The 21,053-nt window shown below is 56.9% G+C and overlaps 2 protein-coding genes and 1 pseudogene across 3 annotated transcripts in view; 2 read left to right on the plus strand and 1 right to left on the minus strand.

Annotated features, from left to right (window-relative positions):
• Window positions 1–18: 18 nt before the first annotated feature.
• On the plus strand, window positions 19–1,838 carry GDF1 (growth differentiation factor 1). Its single transcript, XM_047696852.1, has 2 exons — window positions 19–349; window positions 1,009–1,838. Exons 1-2 carry the CDS (start codon window positions 25–27, stop codon window positions 1,791–1,793), a joined length of 1,110 nt encoding a protein of 369 aa, XP_047552808.1. The 5' UTR covers window positions 19–24; the 3' UTR covers window positions 1,794–1,838.
• A 352-nt stretch (window positions 1,839–2,190) lies between these two features.
• Window positions 2,191–21,053, minus strand: part of UPF1 (UPF1 RNA helicase and ATPase) — a 37,693-nt gene continuing 18,830 nt past the window's right edge. The window contains exons 5-24 of one of the 2 annotated variants that reach the window (XM_047696840.1): window positions 20,755–20,935; window positions 18,886–19,047; window positions 18,150–18,234; window positions 17,867–17,965; window positions 17,310–17,418; window positions 17,004–17,163; window positions 16,766–16,884; window positions 16,128–16,292; window positions 15,900–16,014; window positions 15,276–15,419; window positions 14,415–14,628; window positions 10,067–10,184; window positions 9,510–9,666; window positions 8,727–8,869; window positions 7,402–7,576; window positions 6,883–6,964; window positions 5,357–5,518; window positions 5,007–5,224; window positions 4,608–4,730; window positions 2,191–4,052 (exon numbers count right to left, since the gene is read on the minus strand). In XM_047696840.1, coding sequence (XP_047552796.1) covers window positions 4,611–4,730; window positions 5,007–5,224; window positions 5,357–5,518; window positions 6,883–6,964; window positions 7,402–7,576; window positions 8,727–8,869; window positions 9,510–9,666; window positions 10,067–10,184; window positions 14,415–14,628; window positions 15,276–15,419; window positions 15,900–16,014; window positions 16,128–16,292; window positions 16,766–16,884; window positions 17,004–17,163; window positions 17,310–17,418; window positions 17,867–17,965; window positions 18,150–18,234; window positions 18,886–19,047; window positions 20,755–20,935 — 2,728 coding nt within the window. In that variant the 3' untranslated portion in view covers window positions 2,191–4,052; window positions 4,608–4,610. Of the gene's footprint in view, window positions 4,053–4,607; window positions 4,731–5,006; window positions 5,225–5,356; window positions 5,519–6,882; window positions 6,965–7,401; window positions 7,577–8,726; window positions 8,870–9,509; window positions 9,667–10,066; window positions 10,185–14,414; window positions 14,629–15,275; window positions 15,420–15,899; window positions 16,015–16,127; window positions 16,293–16,765; window positions 16,885–17,003; window positions 17,164–17,309; window positions 17,419–17,866; window positions 17,966–18,116; window positions 18,235–18,885; window positions 19,048–20,754; window positions 20,936–21,053 lie in introns of both variants that reach the window. The other variant, XM_047696830.1, reaches the window with a different exon arrangement.
• The window catches only part of LOC125081933 (60S ribosomal protein L37a-like), a 30,158-nt pseudogene continuing 21,211 nt past the window's right edge, over window positions 12,107–21,053 (plus strand).

Here is a 21,053-nt window from a genome sequence, read left to right on the forward strand (position 1 = left end):
GTCCGGCTGCCGCCAGCGAGGAAAATGTCACTGCCGCGCTACCGTCCTGGCCGCCGCGTCCTTTTCCTCCTCCTGACCGTGCTGCTGCCCTCACTGCCCCCAACCCGCGCCCCAGCGCCCCCGGGCCCCGCCGCCGCTCTGCTCCAGGCTCTCGGGCTGCCCGACGTGCATCGGGGCGCCCCCACGCCTCGGCCTGTACCCCCCGTCATGTGGCGCCTCTTCCGCCACCGGGACCCCCAGGAGGCCAGGGTGGGCCCGCGGCGGATGCCCCAGGAGACCACCCTGAGACCGTGCCACGTGGAGGAGCTGGGGGTCTCCGGAAACATCGTGCGCCACATCCCGGACCGCGGTGAGTAGGGCCCGTGCTGGGGGGCGTGTGCCGGGGAGGCTGAGACCCCGCTGTGCGCCCCGCCACGAGCCTCCAGCGCCGCGTGGGGGAAGCCAGAGCACCTCCGAATGTCCGCACCCGCCCCGTCCAGCCCATGAGAAACCTGGACCCGCCCGCACTCCATGGCCTCTTCCCCGTGGGCATCTGCGGGGACCGGTTGGAATGGTCCCAAGGCCAGGCTCCCTTGCACTGGGCAAGGCTCCTAGCTTGCAGCGGGTAAGGCTCCTAGCTTGCAGCTGAGGCCCTGCCCCCACTCGCCCCTCCTTCCCTCCCCCCACCCGCTGTTTCACACCATTTGATGCCTTTCCTGCAGATACCACCTCTCCAGCATCGCTTCCCCAGGGGCCCCAGGCATCCGTTCATCTCTCGCCCTGCCTGGGTCCCGCGGGCAGGCCGCCCTGCACCCGGGCCGGGCCTCCTACTTGCAATTGATGCCCTGCCCCCCACTCCCCGCCCCCGCCTCCCGCGCGCCACTTCACACCATTTCACGCCTTCTAACAGTTGGCGCCCCCAGCCCCGGGGACTCACCTTTCCCGGTCCGCAGCAGAAACCCCCTCACCGGCAGGCCAGGCAGGGCGCGGGGGCGCAGCGCGAGCCCAGCCCTCTCCCTGCCTCCCCAGGTGCTCCCACTCGGCTCCCGGAGCCCGCCTGGGCCGCGGGGCAGTGCCCTGAGTGGACCGTCGTCTTTGATCTGTCCGCCGTGGAACCTGCAGAGCGCCCGAGCCGAGCCCGCCTGGAGTTGCGCTTTGCGGCGGTTGAGGCGCCGGCCGGCTGGGAGCTGAGCATAAGGCAGGCGGCCGAAGGCCAGGGCGCGGGCGCCGGGCCGGTGCTGCTCCGTCAGGCGGTGCACACCCTGGGAACGCCGGTGCGCGCCGAGCTGCTGGGCGCCGCCTGGCCCCGCAACACGTCGGCGCCGCGCAGCGTTCGCCTGGCAGTGGCGCTGCGTCCCCTGGCCCCCGTCGCCTGCGCGCACCTGGCCGAGGCCTCGCTGCTGCTGGTGACCCTCGACCCGCGCCTGTGCCACCCACTGGCCCGGCCGCGGCGCGAAGCTGAGCCCGCAGTGGGCGGCAGCCCCGGGGGCGCATGTCGCACGAGGCGGCTCTACGTGAGCTTCCGCGAGGTGGGCTGGCACCGCTGGGTCATTGCGCCGCGCGGCTTCCTGGCCAACTACTGCCAGGGCCAGTGCTCACTGCCCGCCACGCTGTCGGGCCCCGGCGGGTCGCCCCCGCTCAACCACGCCGTGCTGCGCGCACTCATGCACGCGGCTGCCCCCGGCGCCGGCGGCCTGCCCTGCTGCGTCCCTGCGCGCCTGTCGCCCATCTCCGTGCTCTTCTTCGACAACAGCGACAACGTGGTACTGCGGCACTACGAGGACATGGTGGTGGACGAGTGTGGCTGCCGCTGACGGAGCCAGAGGGGGGCCCAAACAATAAATACTGCGTGGTCCGCTCCCCGTCTGGTCTGCTCACGTGGGGGTGGGAGAGGAAGCAGCCACCTCCACCATCACCCATCGCCAGGGTGGTGGGACAGTGACCCACAGTGACCCCACCTGCCCAGCTCTGCCAGGGCTGGGGTCCCAGATCCCCATCCCCAGGTAGCCCATCAACTAACCCGCCCAAGAGCGCACGTGCTGCCATTTGCAGGGGCCGAGGTCACCCCCGCCCAACAGCCCTGCCGCACAGATCGGGTCATTCTCAGCTTTGCCGTCCAGGTGACCCCAAGGCTCCCAACCAGCCAGGTCCCCAGGCCAAGTGCTCTGCTATCTCCCTGCAGTTCATCTGCCCCAGTGTGAACACAAAAGCTGTTTATTAAGATTTTATTGGTGACAATAGAGCTTAAAACAAATTGACCAGAAATCAAAAGTTACGTTGCCTTGGTACAGATGCTCCTCGATCTGGAAAGCGGAGCTGCTGCTATGAAGGTGGAGAACAGAGCAAACAGCACAAAGCGGAGGCAACGCACGCCAAGGACAGAACAGGGCAGGTGGGCGGGCACAGGTGTCGCCCACAGGGTGTGTCGCACAAGGGGTCATAGCGGAAACCTATCCAAACTCTATGCCTCTATGTGGCCTATCAAAAGAAGGGGGAAACCGAAAGCCCTACAGCAATGGTAATAAATAAGAGGCCTTGCCAGAAGGAAGGTGGCCTGTGTGTCCCCGTCTCCCAAGTACAAGCTGGAATCTGGAGGCTTAGATAAGGGCGTCAGCCTCACAGGGATGGGGAAGCTGGAAGGGGGGGGCGGTGTAGGGTCACCAGGGCCTAGGTAGGCAGGGGATGGTCCCCAAAGAGGTGGTTGTCAGGGAGACTGTCCCACCATGGGGTGCAAGGAGCTGGGGGTGGCTCTCCCAGCAACAGCAGCTCGAGTCCTGGCCCAGACCCCACAGAGGCCCCCTCTACCAGCTGAGGTGACAAACTGCTCAAAGCCCCTTCGGCATAGAACCAATTTTTTTCTGAAACTTACTCCTTTTCCCAAAAAAAAGCAGAAATCACCCCACCCCATCACAGCTGTACCCACAGGTAGAAGGTCTCCCAACTTGGAGGGTGGGGTAGAGAACAAGGTAGGTGGGGCGCTCGGCGTGTCCGACCAGCCACAGGGACTGTGGGTGCCTCCCGGGGGACGGGTCCTCTTGGCTGCTGTCTTCCACCAAATCCTCAGGAAGGACCCCCGGGGAAGAAGCCACTGGTCAGGGAACGGCCACCTCCCCACCCTCTGGCCTCCCGGCCAGTCCTGCCCAAGGCCCGGCCCAGGGTGGGTGGGGCACGAGTCCGCGGCGCGTGGGAAGCACGTTGCTTCTCAGAGTCCAGCGGAGACTGGGGCTGCCTGGCCCGGGACGAGACTGCTCTCTCACCGCCCTGACGTGCAGGGAGAAGCCGCTGGAAGCTAAATTTGAAAACAAAAATTCTCCTCACGATCCCGTCACAGGTGTTGATCCTAATCTCGAGATGTGTTGCCTTGTTTAAACTTCGTTTCTGGAAGCTTCTCGCATCTCCCAGGTCCACCACTAAGATTTGAGACAAAAACTCAGGAAAGTATATTTTTCAGTTCTCCTTTGAAAGAATCTTTAAAAAACAAACAGAAAAACCCAAAACACCGTGTTTTCTTTAAATGAAACCCTCTTAGAACACAGGCAGCGTGACCAGGGCAGTTTCAGAGCTGGCGGGGACAGAACCCACACCTCCGCGGGGATCTCCCGGCACGGCCGCCCCGGCAAGGAGCCTGCTCGGCACAGAAATGCGAAGTTTTTCCTGCTAAAACGTAGTCCCCTTTCAATAAAAGAGAAACAGAAAGAAAAGAACAGAGGAAAGGGCTACTCTGAGATGAGGGTCTTCCTCCCTCCGCCCTGGTCGCAGACCCAGGTGTGGACGCGGCGAGCGCTGGGCCTCCTTGGCGAGCGGGGCTGGCAGGGCTCGCTGGCGGGCGGTCCTCCGCGGCCGCCTGCCTCCCGTTCTCCCTTCTCCTTCTCCTCGCCGCCGCGGGCCAGCAGTGGGCGCTCGCTCTGTCTCGGGCTCCTCTCTCCCTCGGGTGCTCCTCTCCCTCTCCTGTTGCTCACAGTGGTGCTTCAGTTTTAGCAGTGGAAAACAGGTATCCATTTATTTTTATTTTTTATTACCCAGAATAAGATGCTGATGGACTAAGCCACATAGCTTAGCTCTTCCGCTGCCACCTGCAGGGAGGGAGGAGGGCAAGGGGCCATCAGAGCAGCTCAGGGTGGGGGGGTCCCCGCAGGTGCAGGGCTCCTCCCCCCACTGCACTGTGTGCCTGTGAAACGGGACCTCAGAGGCTGGCCGGACGCCCAGACTAGTGACTCCCCACCCAAAGAGAAGGAAGCCAACCACCCCACTCACCCGGCACACACACGGGTAGAGGACCCGGGCCCGTATTTACCCAGCTCTGGTCACACCACATTCAGGGGAACCCTATGTCAGGGTCTTAATGGCACCCTGAAGCCCCTCGTGCAGAGGTGCCCCATGTGGCTGTGGCCAGGACTCCCACATCCACCCCTTCCTCACGGAGTTCCAGGACTCAGGAAAGGACCACCATGCAGGGAGCTGGGATGAAGCCCCTATTCCCCAGCCACTACAAGCAGATGCACAGGCGGCCAAAATGACCCGCACAGGACAAGCTGGCCTCCTGGGGACCTGAGACCCCTACCACACGTTTCCCTGATTTCCCATCATGTCCAGATCCCGATAAAGACCTCCTACAGGGGTCAGCTTGCCTTCTAGTACTGGGACAGCCCTGTCACTCCGCCGTGCTGGTATGCCCGCTCCCCTTGGTACGTGGAGTCTTGCGACAGTGCCACATCAATCTGTGACTTAAACTCATCCCCAAGGTAACTGTCCTGCAAAACAAAATTGGGGAGATAAGCATCCTCTTGGAGGATGTGCTGACATCCTTCCAGCCTCAAGAACCTGCCCCAGAGAAGGATCTGAAAACCCGGTTCTGAAATCTAAGTGGCAGGAGACCCATATGGGTTACCTCACCATCCGACACAGGTCACCCAGCTCCGCTAAGACCCTGCCGTCCCCCTGCTGAGGGCGGCCAGACAAAGCGGTGCTCAGGTCTGCAGGGGTGAATGTGTGGGCTCAGTCTCAGCAGCCCTGCCCTCCCTGCTCACCTGGGACAGCTCGGGCTGGGAGAGGCCGGGCTGGCTCATCTGGGAGGGCTGGCTCATGGAGATGTAGCCCTGGGTCAGAGCGCCCTGGGAGAACGGCTGCGACGCCACGTCTTGGCTGGCCTGGCTGTTGGGGAGATTCGTCTGGCTGGGTCCAGGGAGCCCAAAGCGGTTCTTCTGGCGCCCCCCACGACCAGTCTTGCCTTTAGGGGTACCCCGGCCTGAAAGACAGCAGTCCAGGTTCCTTGAAGGAGATCTGCACCCAACCGACAAGCCCAGCTGCCCGAAGCCCAGACGTGAAAAAGTTTTGGCGCCAGCGTGCTTTTCGAGACGAGCAGCCAGCCGGCGCTCACCTGCCGCCGGCCCATTTGCTTGTCCGAAGTACCCTGGCGGTGGCATGGGGGGCATGACCAGATTGAAGGGGATGGGAATGTTCATGGCGGCCACGTGGCTGGGGCCTGCGCTGATCATGCCAATCTGGTCGTGGGTCTGGAAGTACATGTTTGAGGGCCGGCCTGCAAGACACAAGGTGGACGGCAGGTGTCAGATCCCACTGCGCCCACACCTGGGCCACGAATGAATGCTGAGGAGCTGGAATGTCACTCTCATCCTGCCGCTGCTGTCAGAGGGTTTCTCGGTGCAGCCTGACAGCAAAGCCACTGCAGTGATACAGAATCTCACGACTCGACCCCCACTCTGGACAGCCTCCCTGGGGTGGCTCCCGGGAACAAGACTTTTCTCCCAGGGGATTGGAGAATCCCTGGCCTGTAAGCATCCAAAAGACTGAAGCTGTGATGCATTTCCAACTGAAAAACAAAAAAAAGTTCTTTCAAGGGAAATTTTAAGCTCACATTACCTGCACCCCCCCCCCAATAACCACCAAAAGCAAGAAAACACCTAAGTGGACAGACCAGTGGATCCCACTGAAAATGCAGGCCCCCAGGCACCCCCGGGCTAGGCATATCCCAATCTGCACAGAGCTGCCCGAGGGCTAGGTAGTCAAAGGGAGCCAAGGCAGGACAGCATAGCCTTCTGGTCCGCCCTCCGGGGCCAAGAGCCTTAGCTGGGCCCACAGGGAGCTCAGGGATGAAAGACGGGCCCAGAGTTCCCTACGCAGCAACTCACTGGATGTGGCAACATCCGTCACTTGAGCCCAGCAACCAGAATACAAGGGAAGCAGGGAAAGGGGGCTTGCCTACTTCATAAGTGAGAGGAACTGCTGGGCTGCACCTGGCCCCAGGATGGCCACTGAGCCCACAAGACGACAAAGCTCAGTGTAAAATGCAGGCTTGTGGCACCAAGCACCCAGGTGAGCGAGTCACCCTCTGTAGAGGCTGGTGCAAGGAAGGGTCCCAGGAGACAGGGACCTGGGGGATGAATGGGAACCATCTAGACACTGGCTCAGGCAAGAGGAGGTGCTGCACACAGCAGGGGTAAGGCCCCAAGACAGACACCCCATACAGGAGAGCAAGCGGAAACGGGAAGGCCAATGAAACGGGAACCGAGTCTGTGGACAGCCTGGAGAGCTACAGGGGTGCCCCCTGAGTGGGTGAACCAAGTGTAGGGTGGGTAGGGAGCACTGCGCCCTGGGGCCTGGGAGCAAACAGACAGAACTACAGCATTTGCTTACAAACCTCCACAAGCAAAGTTCTGATGTTTAAGAAACAAAAACAAAGAACAGAAAACCACAACGTATGTAGACACTGACAAAAACCAAGTCTTTGATTTTAGACAAGAGAAGGTGAGAAGGAGCTCCATCAGGCAGGTTTCTGTGGACTGAGGCTTGGGAGGTCACCCCAGGAGTAACAGGGCCAAAAGCTGCAGGCGTGGGAATAATCAACATCCACAGGGCCGGTGTGCTCCCCCGGAGAGCACTCACCCTGGCTGCTGCGATCGTAGACTGATCCGGGGATGATGGCCTCCCGAGCATCATACATGGCTGTTGTCATGAAGCGGGCTCCCTGCAAGGGTTCAGACAGGTGAGGAATTTACCACCTTGACACCAGAACTCTCTCAAGCTCTGGGGGCCAGGCCACGCCAAGGCCGAGCCCCAGGCCGACCCCAGGCTTGCTGACTGCTGGGCTTTGGGCCTCGCCCACCCCTCCTCCACCGGCCTAGCCTTTGACGCTGAATGGATCTGTCTTTGGGCTTCACCTCAAACAGCACCAGCTTCTAGGTCCCCCAGAGCACCCTGGGTTCACAGGGTTTCCCACTGCCCGGTCCACCTCCTAGCTGCCACCCAGGACTTTACATCCCAAAAGGCCAAGTTGGAAAGCTTAGAGGAGACGTGGGACGGGGGAGATCCGTGACAACAGGCCACATGGATACGTGTGACTGCCCTCAGCTCACACTTGCAGGGAACAGAAGCCCGGCTGGGCCCCCGCCCACGGCCGCTCACCGGGTTGATGGTGTTGACAAGCTTCCTGGGCTTGCTGAACTGCATGAGGCTCTCGCGCAAGTTGTTCAGCGGCCCCTCCACCAGCACCTTCTGCTCCTTGTAGTAGTTCAGCAGGTGGTTCCAGAGTGGCTGCTTGGATAGGGCCTTTGGGTTGCCCACGATAATGACCCCGTACCTACAAGGCGTGGCCACAAAAACAAGGTGTTTGAGGCTCTGCATGGTACACAGAACACCACGTAACACAGTAAAGCAAGAAAGAACAAAAACCCAAAATCCATTCCCAAGGTCACAGGATGCGCTCCCGGCGCCCCATCTGCCTCCCTGCCCGGGCACCTGGCCTGCCTCCGACAGTGCCATGAGCGCTGGGCACAGACAAGCACACTGCTGTCACAGTGACCTGGTGCTGGAGCCCACCAGGCAAGCTGTTCCCAGCGCACTGGGCATTATCTGCAGACAACTTCGGAGGCGCCCAGACATCAAAACCTCTCCATGAGCAGAGGAGCTCAGACGAGCCTCCTTGTTTGCAGCCATGGGTCGGCCTCCTGGGAAGTCAGCCGCAGCCCCTAGCAGGCTCCATGGCCTCGGGAAGCCCGACAGGCCAGGGCACAGACCTCAGTGACCAAGCCAGGGACTGGCTTCTCTGGTGGACGCTCAGCCCACCCAGCTGTTTCAGGACCCCCATACCCCAGTGCTGGCCACCAAACCAGACAGCAGCCTAGAAGGGGGAGGCGGTGACAAATAACCACCATGCGCCCTAACGGGAAAAGGAACCAATGGGAGAATCGAGCCTGACTTCCGGCCAGTGTGGGGGTAGCTGTGGTCTGGTTTTACTAAAACGTAACGAAGAGCCACCTTATTCTCTCTAGGTCCCCTCTGCTATCATATCATCATTTCAAAAAATATTACATTCTAGGGCTAAAAACATAGGCAAGACCAAAAGATAAGACTTGGGGATTAACTGTCTTCACAGAGATACAAACTGCACTAGTGGGTTTTGAGCTTAGGTCAAAAGAGCCAAGATGACCCTGCCCACAAAACTGAGGCCACACAAGCCCACCAGGACAGGAAACAAAGGCATCTCGTCGGGACGCCTTCTCCCTAAACTACTGCTTGGGAGCACTCTGACCTCTGGCGCTGGTCTCACCCGCGTGGGGCCCAAAGTTCAGCTGTGGTGGGAGGAGAACTGGAGGAGACAGCGAACCAGGCCGGGAGCAGCCCTTGGGCAGACCTTCCCGGCTTCAGGGAAAAGTCAATCCGAAGAACTCCTGTGGCAGGAGGGAGGCACCTGCCACCAGCAAGGCCCAACGGGACGTAGTCCTCCATACCTTGCTCTAGTCAGGGCCACATTAAGCCGCCTGGGGTCATTTAAAAACCCGATGCCTTGGTGCTCGTTGGCTCGCACACAGGAAAGGATGATGAAGTCCTTCTCTCGCCCCTGGAATGCGTCCACGCTGGCGATCTCCACCTCCTACAAGGGACCCATGGTCGCAGTCAGCCAGCTGGCTGCCTTCAAGGACCCTCAGACTGTGGGAACGTTGTTGGGATGAACTGTCCAGTCCCACCAAGGAGCCTGGGACCTGAAGCCTGCAGAGACCCCAACGCCAGCCTCTGGCAGCAAGGAGAGAACCCCTCTGGCTGGATCTACTCCCCCTGGGCTTTCCCGGTCCCCAGCCCCTCTCTCCTGGCCTTCCTGTGCTCTGGTTGTTTTTTTCACTGTGGCAATTTGTTTCCCAATAATAAAAGCATACATCCTTGCCGCAAAAGCCCTTAGACGGCACCCAGGTTAACAAAACAGAGACCACCCGACATGGTCACTTGGGCGCTATTTCGTGTTTTGGTTCATCTCTGCAGAGAAAGAGAATCCTGTGGTCCCGCACCCTTCCAGCACACACACCCTGGATGCTTCACCCAGACAATGGTGCGAGAGGGAACGGCACTTTCATGACCACATAACATCCACCATAAGGCCAGCAGGTAATCATACCATACAGTTCAACTTGGAAGTATTTTCAGTTTTGCTCTGAAAACCATCCCGAGAAAAATCTGAAGGGAATACATGCCCTCCCAGGACGGCGGCACCAGCTGCAGGCCCAGCTGGGCGCGCGCACCTGGTAGAGCTTGGTGTGCAGGGAGCCGCTGAACTGCATGTACTGCACCAGGTAGGAGCGCTGGCCCTCGTACGGGGTGATGATGCCGATCTGGTCGGGCTTGGCCCCTGCCTTCAGCAGCTTCGTGGTGATCTTCTCCACGTTGGCAGCTTCCGTCCTAGGAAAACCCGCCTCTCAGTTCCTCGGCTGCCCCCGCGGGACTGGAGACCGAGGCTGGAAGCCATGGGAGGTGTGGGGCGGTTCCACATCCAGGGCAGCCCTGAGAAGGCTTTGCCCGCTGCGCCCAGAGCCGGGCTCCCCACCATTTACCAAGGGAGTCAAAGGGGACAGGGGAGGCTCACACGTGGGCTTAGCAGTATCTGCTCAATAGAAGGACACACAATGAAGATGCAAAGTGGAAACAGCTGCTGGTTTAAGTGTCTACACACAGCGGGGACAAGGAGGGCTAGGAGAAGCTTCAGAACCACGGCAGAAAACGAATGCATGCGCGGCGGCTAGCGGCTACTCGCCAAGCTGCCCATGAAGCCGGCAGACACCGAGGGCGAGTCTCCGCTTACCTGTTCAGGTAGGAGGTGCCTGAGCTGGCAATCTCCTCTTGGCCCTGGGTCACGTAGAAGAACATTGGCTTATCAGGCTGGGGCCACTGGAAGTCAAACCCCTTCTTCACTCGGTCAGCTATCACCAGGGAGGGAAAAGAGGCAACACTTCCCATTAGAGAAGAAAGCCACCGCCCATCCTGACACATACAAAGGGAACAGTGCAGAAACCCATGCTACAGCAGTCAGCAGCAGGCTTCAGGCAAGAGACCCCGGTCAGTGGGGCCCTGAGGCGGCCACCCAAGCGGGTCCAACCGCCCCGAAACATCCTGGAGGGAGTGAAGCTGTGCACACCAACAGCCAGCTGTCCGCTGCACAGAGCCGGCTCACTCACTGAACGTTACCTCCCCGGCTGGTGCGTTCTGTGGCCTGTTTAAGAAATCTCCACCTACCCCAGGGTCACAAATACATTGTTTTCTTCTAGAAGCTTTACTGCGGTGCCTTAAAGGACCCATAAATCCCTCCAACTGGCTTTTGTGGATGACACTGCTGAGTCAATCTCTTCCTGTCACAGACCAAAGTCGTCGAACAGGTGGGTCTGCCCCTGGAGTCTACCTTGGGCACTGTGCCCACACTACCTGAGCAACGGCAGCTCTGTAGTAACTCGGGACATCTGGCTGTATAAACCACCACCTCCACAGAGCTCTTCACGTGCCCTCTGGCTGTTCTGGGCCCTGTGCATTTCCTTATAATTTCAAAAATTAGCTCGTCCATTCACTTGCCCCACTGAGCTCTTTGGGAATTTTGGAGCTGCATCTAATCTATAGGTCAGCATGAGAAAAATGGCATTTTTGCATCAAAACAGCCTAACACCAATGATCCACTTTATGTCAAGCTGAGAAAGAGTCCACGTCCATCTCTATCCTTCTAGCGAGGGCAGTAGCCAACCAGCTAGCTCAGTGGCACATTAGCCCAGGGGTTGCTGGAGAATGTTTGACCACTGGGGGTGGTGGGGGCAGGGCTGGTCTATTATAGCCTCCAATTTCTGTAGTGCAAATGTTCCCACCACAGCTGATGTCAGGCTACCCCAAGAAGGGGTCTGGGTGGGTGCCAGCACTGCCTTGGACAGGGGCCACCTTGGACCTCAAGGGTGCTTCTGGGAATTAGGCTGTATTCTGGGTTCAGATTCTAGTTATACAGGTGTGTTCACTTAGAGAAGACTCACTAAGCTGAACACTTAGGACTTGGGCACTTCTTTACACTTTAATGAAGAATTTAAAAATGTGTACTCAGGGTGCCTAGGTGGCACAGTCAATTAAGCGTCCAACTCCTGGTGTCCGCTCAGGTTATGATCTCAGGGTCGTGAGATCAAGCCCCGCGTGGGGCTCTGAGCTCAGCATGGGATCTGCTTCAGATTCTCTCTCCCCTCTCCCTGTCCCTCCTGCTCATGCTCAGTCACTCTAAAATTAAAAAATCTTGTTATTGTTTTTTATTTTTTTAATTTTTCTTTTTTTTTATTTTATTTATTTATTTGACAGAAAAATAGCACAAGTAAGCAGAGCGGCAGGCAGAGGGAGAAAGAAGTAGGCTCTCTGCTGAGCAGGGAGCCTGATGCGGGACTCGATCCCAGGACCCTGGAATCATGACCTGAACCAAAGGCAGCAGCTTAACCAACTGAGCTACCCAGGTGCCCCTGTTATTGTTTTTTAAAGATTTTATTTATGTATTTGGCAAAAAGAGAGCAAGAGAGGGAACACAAGAAGGGGAAGCAGGAGAGGGAAAGCAGGCTTCCTGCCAAGGAGCTTGATCCCAGGACCTTGGGATCATGATCTGAGCTAAGGAAGATGCTTAACAACTGAGCCATCCAGGTACCCCTGAAATAAATAAATCTTAAAAAAAATATATACATGTATGTACTTAGCAGGTGCTGATCATGTGCTGGGCACAGAGGACACCACAGGGAGAAGCCACCACCACCCCTGCTCCCTGCCCCCCAGATCTGCCACCATGGAGGCAGGCAGAGCAGGGCCAGCAAGGTTAGAATCAGTGCTGAGCGTGGCTATCCCAACTTGTGTCAAATTGCAAACAAGTTCCTTGTAGCCTGGCCTTTCCTAGCGCCACCACCCAATGGACCAGCAATGCTGTAAGCATCATGGTGACGGGAACACTCATAGTGCCATCAGCTCCCAGGACCGCATGGCACCATGGCTGCACAGCTTGGCCAGGCACACACACGCTCAGCCTCCATCTATCTCCTAGATGGTAGGCCGGACAAGGCCAACATGGCAGGCTGCTGGCATTAACCAGACATTAAGAACGCCAGTCTGGGGGAAGCTGGGTGGCTCGGTGGGTTAAAACCTCTGCCTTTGGCTCAGGTCATGATCCCAGGGCCCTGGAATCGAGACCTACATTGGGCTCTCTGCTCGGTGGAGAGCCTGCTTCCTCCTCTACCTCTCTGCCTGCCTCTCTGCCTACTTGTGATCTCTGTCAAATAAATAAATAAATAAATAAATAATCTTTTTTAAAAAATGAAGGAAGGGGCGCCTGGGTGGCTCAGCAGGTTAAGCCTCTGCCTTCGGCCAGGGTTATGATCTCAGGGTCCTGGGATCGAGCCCCACATCGGGCTCTCTGCTCAGCAGGAAGCCCGCTTCCCCCCCCCCTCTCTCTGCCTGCCTCTCCGCCTACTTGTGATCTCTCTCTGTCAAATAAATATTAAAAAAAAAAAAAAAAAAGTTTATAAAAAATGAAGGAAAAAAGCAAGCCAGTCTCAGGGGGCGCCTGGGTGGCTCAGTTAAATGTCTGCCTCCGATTCACGACCCTGTCACGATCCCAGGGTCCTGCGATCAACCCCCCCGCATCAGGCTCCCCGCTCGGCAGTGGATCTCTCCCTGCTCCCACTCCTCCTGCTTCTATTCCCTCTGTCAAATAAATAAAAATCTTTAAAAAAAAAAAAAAAAAAAAAGGAATGCCAATCTCAGGACCCCTTATACGCCCTAAAAAGTTGAGGAATCCAAGCAGCTACTATTTCCATAGTTTACATCTAGTGACATTTACTACATTTTAAACCCAGAAACATAAAATACTTATGAATTCCTTTAAAAATAAACATATCAGCGAAAATTTTTAATGAAAAGTAGTATTTCCCACTAAAATATATATCCTGAGTTTCTACGACTCAGCTGTGGCTGACTGCTTCTGTGCTCAGTCTCCCATCAGCCCTCGCAGTAGGACAATCGGACCTCACAGATGGACAGAACTGGAAAAGGGAAGAATGTTTTATAACTTTCCCCACAACCATGGGATTCTGCCTGACTCCACACCAAAGCTGCATAGGAGGTCACCCTGCAGGTTGATGATGATGGCTTTTCTCCTTTGCCTGCCCTTGGGATGGCCTCTGACTTTGTAACATCCTTGTGGGCCATCAGAATGGGATGTACTTGTTCATCAAATCAGAGCTCCCAAAGACTCACACACTTCCCAGACACTTGTCACTACCACAGATCTCATCAGAAAAGCCACTCGACATTGGAGAGACTTGGTCGGCCCAGATCAGAGACATGAGTTTTCCAAAATTCTGCTTTTCATTTTGAGTCCTCAGGTTTTATCACTGGAGATAAATATTGTCAATTGTTTTCCTTGAAGCCATAGGCTGACTCACTTTGATCGTTTCTGGGAAAGAACCTGCTGAACACCCCAGTCTGAATGACCGACCATACTGTGTCCCTGAGTCCTTTTACAAACACCTACCATACCTGCCAAGTGTCTTAGAAGAGCTCCCGACCTCGACACGCACAGGGTCATATGGATGTACACAAAGTGAGTATGCGTCACTGAGGCATTCAGGGTCTTGCCTGCTGCAAGCATGTCGCGGTGACGACACATGGCAGTCTGGCAGCACTGTCCCCACTCATGCCAAGGCACCAGCCAGCAGCCCTCCAGGGTTGCCTCTGCACCCTCAGCACGAGCGTCCTCATGGCAAAAGGGCACACGATGCCTCGGTATTATCACGAGGGTAGTTCTGACCTCCGTCCTGTGAAGCCCCAGGGCCCGGGTTTCGAGAACAACGGGGTTAAGGAGTGGGAGGAACAGTCAGTTCTGCCACTTCCCGTTCTGTCCGCTGTCTGATAAGCCCCCGGTCTGAATTCTCAGGTAGTGACTCTGCATTTTACCAGGTCAAGCTCCCCCTTGGCCACATGCCAAGGATGTCCCACACTCCAGGGTGGACATGCCATCCCGCAGACCACTGTACCTCTCTGAGGTGTCCCTTACACACGAGTGATCACCACATAAGGCCACTTAGGCAGTGACAACAGGTGTCATCTCGCCAGGCTGAGTTCCCTCCGGCCCCCCACTGCGGGCTGAGCACTACCTGCAGTGACGCCGTTCTGGAGGGAGCCCTCGTAGAAGATGTTGGAAGGGAAGGCGCTGAGCGCGGGGTGCATCCGGTACTGGACCTGCAGGCGGATGGGGCGGATGCCCAGCACCACCAGGCGCTCGAAGAGCGACTGAGACAGTCCCGCCTTGGCCGCTTTCTTGCACATCACCACAGGGCCCAGCTGGCAGTGGTCGCCCACGAGGATGAGCTGTGGCGAGAGGCCCACACAGGTGAGGAGCTCAAGTATGAAACAGGAGACTTCCGCGAAGGGGGGCACGAAAGGGCCCTGGTGCTCTACGACCACCCAGTCACGTGGGACTCAAGCAGTAAGAGGCAACCAGCATGGGAAACCGCCCCCACATCCAGATATCCAGCTTTCCCAAACAAGCTTGGTCACATCACTTCTCTTTTACAAAAGACCTCCGTTAGCATGGCAACAGCGTCTGTCGTAAAAGCAAAAATCTTATGATTTCTTTTGGTTGTCAGAAACAGATACTACCAGAGGTCTTTTGTAAAAGCAAAGCGGTGTAATACGAATTTTCAGAGAGCAGGGATCTTCTTCGCTTTATCCCATTCTGGCGTGTGAGAGGTTTCAAGGCAGTGCTTTACTGCTGGATAGCAGGGGAAACCGAAACATGGAACAACAGACTTGCACTCAGGACCCACAAGAGGTGGGGGAACCCATCCTTCCAAGAACCCCTCAGTAAGCCTGCTGGGCACCCCTCTGCTCTGCCAAGACATCACACAGCACTACAGAGCATTACCAAAAACAAACCCCCAGCGCTGAGAATGACACGGAACTGGAAAGAGAGAACACACACTGGTTTTCAAACAGGACGACAGTGAATGGCCCACCTGCTTGGCGCCAAGGACCACAGGGACCATGCACTCTGGTTCAGTGGCCTGGGTGCTCTCGTCAATTAAAATGGAGCGGAACTGCATCTTGGCGAGCCTTGGGTCCCCTGCACCCACACACGTGCAGCAGATGACATCTGCGTTCTGAAGACGAGAGCAGGCAAAACATCATGGAACCTGCATGGTAAATGCTACCAGGTCCCCAAGGGCAGGTGGGACAGGGCACTGGTTTGCGCCCTCCCTGACACCTACGGAAACAGGCCACTGTCCCACCTGGACAATATCTACATCCAGGCTGTAGTGGCACTACCTTCTGAGACCCTAACTGATCTAGCTTCATCACGAAAACCTCTCAGCACAGATGTAGTTCTGTGCCTCAAGACAGCCTCCGAGAGGCAGTGCTGAGCCGGGGAAACCTTTCTTGGTTTGTTATAAAAGAGCAGAGAGTGTTCCAGACCCACCTACAGGCCAAGATGTGAAACCACTGAGAAGGCAAACGTGGGAGGTATCAACGTTTTCTCAAAAGCAAAATAAACTGCCGTAAAGGTGCCATGGTCTGCCCGGCACACTGAAACAGGTCCCACAGCCAAACAGAACCGAGCAGCCCAGTGGTTAAGAGCTCACCATGAGCAGCTCCCTCTCGGCGGTGCGCTTCAGGGCCCGGTACCGCTTCTCGTCAGCAGAAGACAGCTCCCCCGTCTCGTCCTTCAGCTGCTGCAGCTTCTGCAGTTCCGGCATGCTGGAAGCACCGTGACACGTCAGCAGGCAGGGGAGCCAGGTGTCGCCAGGGACCACGCCAGGGACCGCGCCCAGGACACGTGCCACGCTTGAGGCAGGCTACCCCACACCCACCTATCCATGTTCCTGATCTGGTTGTGCAGGGCCAGGAAGGACACTGGGGAGTCAATGGCCTCACGGCTCTTGGCGCAGAGCCGCACGACCTTCAGCCCAGTCTGGTGGATCTTCTCAGTCAGCTGGTCCACAGCTATGTTACTTGGAGCACAGACAAGCACGGGCCTTCAACACAAGGTGAACAAATGTCTCAGAGCTCAGCCAGAGGAAATTCAGGAAATGCTAACTGCTAAGACTGTTTTTCTGACTCCCAGACAGTGGAGTCCCCCAACTCGTGACCTAAGACTAAAGCCAGGAGTGAACAAAGCTGAAGAAGCAAAAAATCTAACCGGTCTGGAGCTTCCAGCTCCCACCTGGTTGACACACTTCTCATGTGCAGCTATGCTACTAACGGAATCCTGCATCCCTACCCCTGCCGGCACCATAAAGACTCCTGAAGCTCCGTGATACGTACAGGCCCAACACCTGCTGTCCCACCACGGCCCTTACTGGAGCAGCAAGCTTGCTTGGGAAGAGCAACTACAGAGGCCAGATCTCAGACAAATAACGTAAGACCCAGCGTGCCAGGTAACAGTGGCCCCCAGACGTCCTGGCAGACAGGTCTCTCTCTTCCCACCTTGGGCTACCCCGAGTCCTACCCATTGCCCTGCCGAGCGAGGTGGTAGACGATGGTGGCAGAGGTCACTGTCTTCCCTGTGCCTGGTGGTCCCTGGATCAAACTCAGCGGTCTCTGCAGCACAGTCTTGACAGCATAAACCTTCAGATAACAGGCAGTCGTGAGGTGGCAGCCGGACCCGGGGAGTGGTGGGAACGCCCGCCCCAGCAGGCCCTGCCGGCTGGGCCCGTACTGCGCCGCGCCCTGGGGCAAGTGGGCACCTGGGAATGGTTGAGGTCGGGGAGCCCCTGTGCCGTGAAGCGCTTGGGCAGCTGGCACTTGATGATCACATCCTCCACCTCATGCCCGAGCAGCTTATGGTAGATGTAGCCCGAGACAGACGTCTCATCCACGGCAAACGTTTTCAATGCACTCTGCATCCTGGAAGGAGAACTCGAGGTCGGGGACGCGCACAACACAGTCCTCGCAGACAAGGACGATCACTCAGACGCTGGAGGCAGAAGCCGCGCCCTAGGCCAGGCAAGGAAGCAGAGCCAGCAGAGCCTGCAGGGCCAAGGCACACGTACCTATCAAATGAGGTGGACTTCCACACAAAATCCACCTGGAAGTTATGCGTCACCTCCACAGGCGCACCCACACTGCTCCGAAGCTCAATGGCGATCTCATCACCATAATCTGTGCCACTGAGTTAAGTTTCGTCGTTGTCAAAAGCTGGGTTTACCTTTCTGAGGAGCCTTCACTGGGTTACCGGGGAGAAAGAGCCTCCTCTGTGCCAAACATTAGCAAACACAACCCGCCCGGCCCACCCTCACCAGCAGACGCCACCGTGGGGTCCAGGCCCCCCACCACCAGCTCTGCGCCCTCCCTGTGAGCACCAGGGCAGTGCCCAGCATGAAGCAGCTGCATCCCAGCCGGGGTTCCAACTAAGCCTCCAGAGCCTTGGGGCGCAGAGCTGGACACATCCCCACAGCACAGCTGAAGCAAGGACTCAGTGGCAAATGCCAGTCAGAGGGGCCCCCCCAAAGCCAAGGCCGCCTACGATGCCCTTTCCTCCACCTGCGGCGACCCCCATGCAGGCCACCTGTGCTCAGGACAAGCTCACCCATCTGTACGCAAAGGATACTATCAGGGACCTTGATGACGTGGCCGATCCCTTTCCACAGGGGTGCCAGATCCCCTTTGTACCTCAGGCATATCTCATCCCCCTGCATGAGCCGCATGTCTTACAGAGAAAACACAGCAAGAAAGTTAGCGTTTTCAACACGTGCCGAGGCTGCCACCATAAAGAGTTCAAATTAAGGGACACTTTACAAGGGAGAAACTAGGAATTTTATGCTACTTATGGTCACAAATATTTTAAAACTTAAAATCACCTCTTAACCAAATTATGACTAAATCCTCATTACCAGAGTCAGTCTTGGGCAAAGTGAAGTAGGCGATTCTCTTCTTGTTAAGGCCCAGGTCCCACCTGACCGTGATGTTATCTTGAGTCTGAGCACATGAAAAATAAGAGCCCTGTTAGCCTGAGACACAGACACGGGCCTGGACTTCTCGTGTCTGGGTTTCCACAGCTGCGCGCCCTATGGCGCCCTCACGAGCCACGATGTCAGGGTGCCCCGTGCAGCAGCCAACCGCCTGCAACACCAGCAAGGGCGCGTCCGGGACAGAAGCCATGAGGACCCCCAGAACCCGCTCCAGACGACCAGGAGACCCCCACACGACGGCTGCTCTTGGAGGCGGCTTCTCTGTGAACTGCAGAGGGAGAAGAAGCCGGCGGCCGATCCTCGGAGCTCCCGCTTCCTACACGTGCTCTTCATGAGACCGGTGCCAGGAGTGCCCTCGGTGTGCCACGGGCTCCTCGGCCCGGGCTCTTGCAGCCATGGGCAAAGGCCGCAACCCTGACTGTGAGGGATTTTGGCTGGATTTTAAATCAGAAAACACTCAGGCCGGTGTTTAGCTCCGAGCAACTAGGCATCAGCCCAAGGGTCGCTCCCTCGCCTGCCCTCAATCCACCGTCCGTCTCCGGGCACTGCGCCTCGGCCCACGTCAGCATCCGCCGTTTGCAGAGGAAACCGCCCTCCCCAGACCTTAGGAGAGATGCTGTGTTAAATGACCGAAACCCTCCTGCACACACCACATCACCTGGGACTCTTTCAGTTTCTTATCGTAGTCGGCCTCCAACTTGACCAGAGGCCCGAATATGTTCTGGTACTGGTAGGCATCCTCATACCGCAGGAGCACGTGTTGCGGCTCCTCGTCCACACCTGGCTTCTCCAGGTCCTCCAAGGTGGCAGAAGGATTTTCCTAGAAGACAAGCATGGCGCCTGTTCTTCCCCATTTTTGCCTATATATGAAAGGAACTACAGGCAGGCTCACTAGTCCCTAGAAGAGCAAGGCCTATCCGTCACCTGTCAGAACAAGCTCATGGCGGCATTGTACAGAGGGCACCATTGTCCGTGGCATCCACCCCATGAGGAAAGTCCTCATATGGGGAAGTATACGGGGCACAGGGACACAGACACTGGCCTGGGTCTCTGCACACCCTTCAGTCGTTGCCATTGCCGTTAACCCTCCCCCTGCCCAGGGCTACACCAGTAGGGTAAATACTGGTGATGTCACCCCAGGGACACAGCCTGACACACCTAGACCATCAAATGGCTACGTTCCCCAACAAACGCCTAGCCCCTGAACCAGGAGAGAGAATACCACTTTTGGGCTGCCGGAAGACCACTAGTTCTCTGACTGTGTAAACAAAAGGGGAGGCCCTTCTTCTTCCCCCAGCCCTCCAGTTTCCTCCTGACCCTGTGCTGCACCAATAGGGGTGACACACTCTTCTCTGGCAGGGACAGAACAGTATCTGGGCTGTGTAGCTATAAACAGGAAAAGTCAAAGAGTTCTGGGGAGCGTGGGTGGCTCAGTCGGTTAAGCGTCTGCCTTCGACTCGGGTCATGATTCTGGGGTCTTGGGATAGAGTCCCACATCAGGCTCGCCGCTTAGCGGGGAGTCTACTTCTCTCTCTTCCCCTCCCCTCTGCTTGTGATCTCTCTAATAAATAAAATCTTTAAAAAAAAAGGGAGCGCCTGGGTGGCTCAGTGGTTAAAAAAGCCTTTGTCTTCGGCCTGGGTCGTGATCTCGGGGGGGCGGTCCTGGGATTGAGCTCCGAGTTGGGCTCTCTGCTCAGCAGGGAGCCTGCTTCCCACCCCCACCGCAGGCCACTGTGCCTACTTGTGATCTCTGTCAAATAAATAAATAAAATCTTAAAAAAAAAAAAAAAAAAAGTTCTGGGCATCCAAAAATCGAAGCAGAAAGGTACCTTGCTAGAGACACTTGAGAAATATTCTGACTTGCACTTGAAGTGAAAATAAATTCACATTTAAGATTTTGGATTCTGGGGCGCCTGGGTGGCTCAGTGGGTTAAGATTTTGGATTATACAGGCAATTAAAATTTATAGCCCAATTACTAAAACTTTATCATAAAAGCTGAACAGTCAGAACCAGAGAAGGGCTTCCCTAGAGACCTGGGTCTGTCGGGCAGGGCAGACACCCCACCACCCAACCAGGAAGTCCCTCCCCTCTGCTCATCCAGCTGTTGTGGGCCCTGCCTCTCTGACCTTTGTGACCTGGACCCCTTTTCCCCCGAACATTCACCCCTGGCCCGGGGTCACCCTGGCTCAGACACGTTACAGGCCCAACAAGGTCTCCTAGCACCCTCACAGTCCTGTCTCCCCAGGCCCAGCTCCCCCTGACATGTGCACCCACAGCCACCCAGGGCAAGTTCTGCTCTCCCTCTTCCTCTGCAATAAGAGAAAAAATTCCAACAACCAGAGCTACCCTTTCCCAGAGGCCCAGCAGAAGGTGCCTGTGGGATTCCACCAAAGGGCCATTCCAGGTAGAGACTGTAGTCTCTCCCTCAAGTTGCTTCCGGAATCTCCTGTTCCAGAAACACTCCCAGCAGCTCTCCCTGGACAAGAACCACGCTGAGGCGGTTTTGCGTTCTCAGCAGGCCCTCACCTTCCAGAGCTCTTCCAGCTTGTTGATCTGCTGGGCGGTGATCTGCCGGGCCCGCAGCTGTTCCTGCTCAGAAGGGATCTTGACCAGCCAAGAGAGGAAGCAGCGGTCCTGGATCAGGGGCTGCCACTGGGAGCTGTCCCAGTTGATGTCCTTGAGGCTGCTCTGACTGGCGCAGGGCTGCCTACAGAAACACCGAGGGCAGGAAGAGCCCAGGTGAGGATGACCTCCACCCACAAAGCTTACCTTTCATCCCAAAGTGACGTTCCCTACATCTTACTATGTGATCGTATTACCTTAAA

The sequence above is a fragment of the Lutra lutra genome, chromosome 1, assembly GCF_902655055.1.
Source record: "Lutra lutra chromosome 1, mLutLut1.2, whole genome shotgun sequence".
NCBI lineage: Eukaryota > Metazoa > Chordata > Mammalia > Carnivora > Mustelidae > Lutra > Lutra lutra.

What these genes read in the sequence shown, in the direction of transcription:
- GDF1 (XM_047696852.1), top strand. Translation starts at nt 25, where the DNA reads ATGTCACTGCCGCGCTACCGTCCTGGCCGCCGCGTCCTTTTCCTCCTC. An exon ending in GCGCCACATCCCGGACCGCG is followed by an intron (nt 350 to 1,008) that starts GTGAGTAGGGCC and finishes CTGCCTCCCCAG; the next exon opens with GTGCTCCCACTCGGCTCCCG.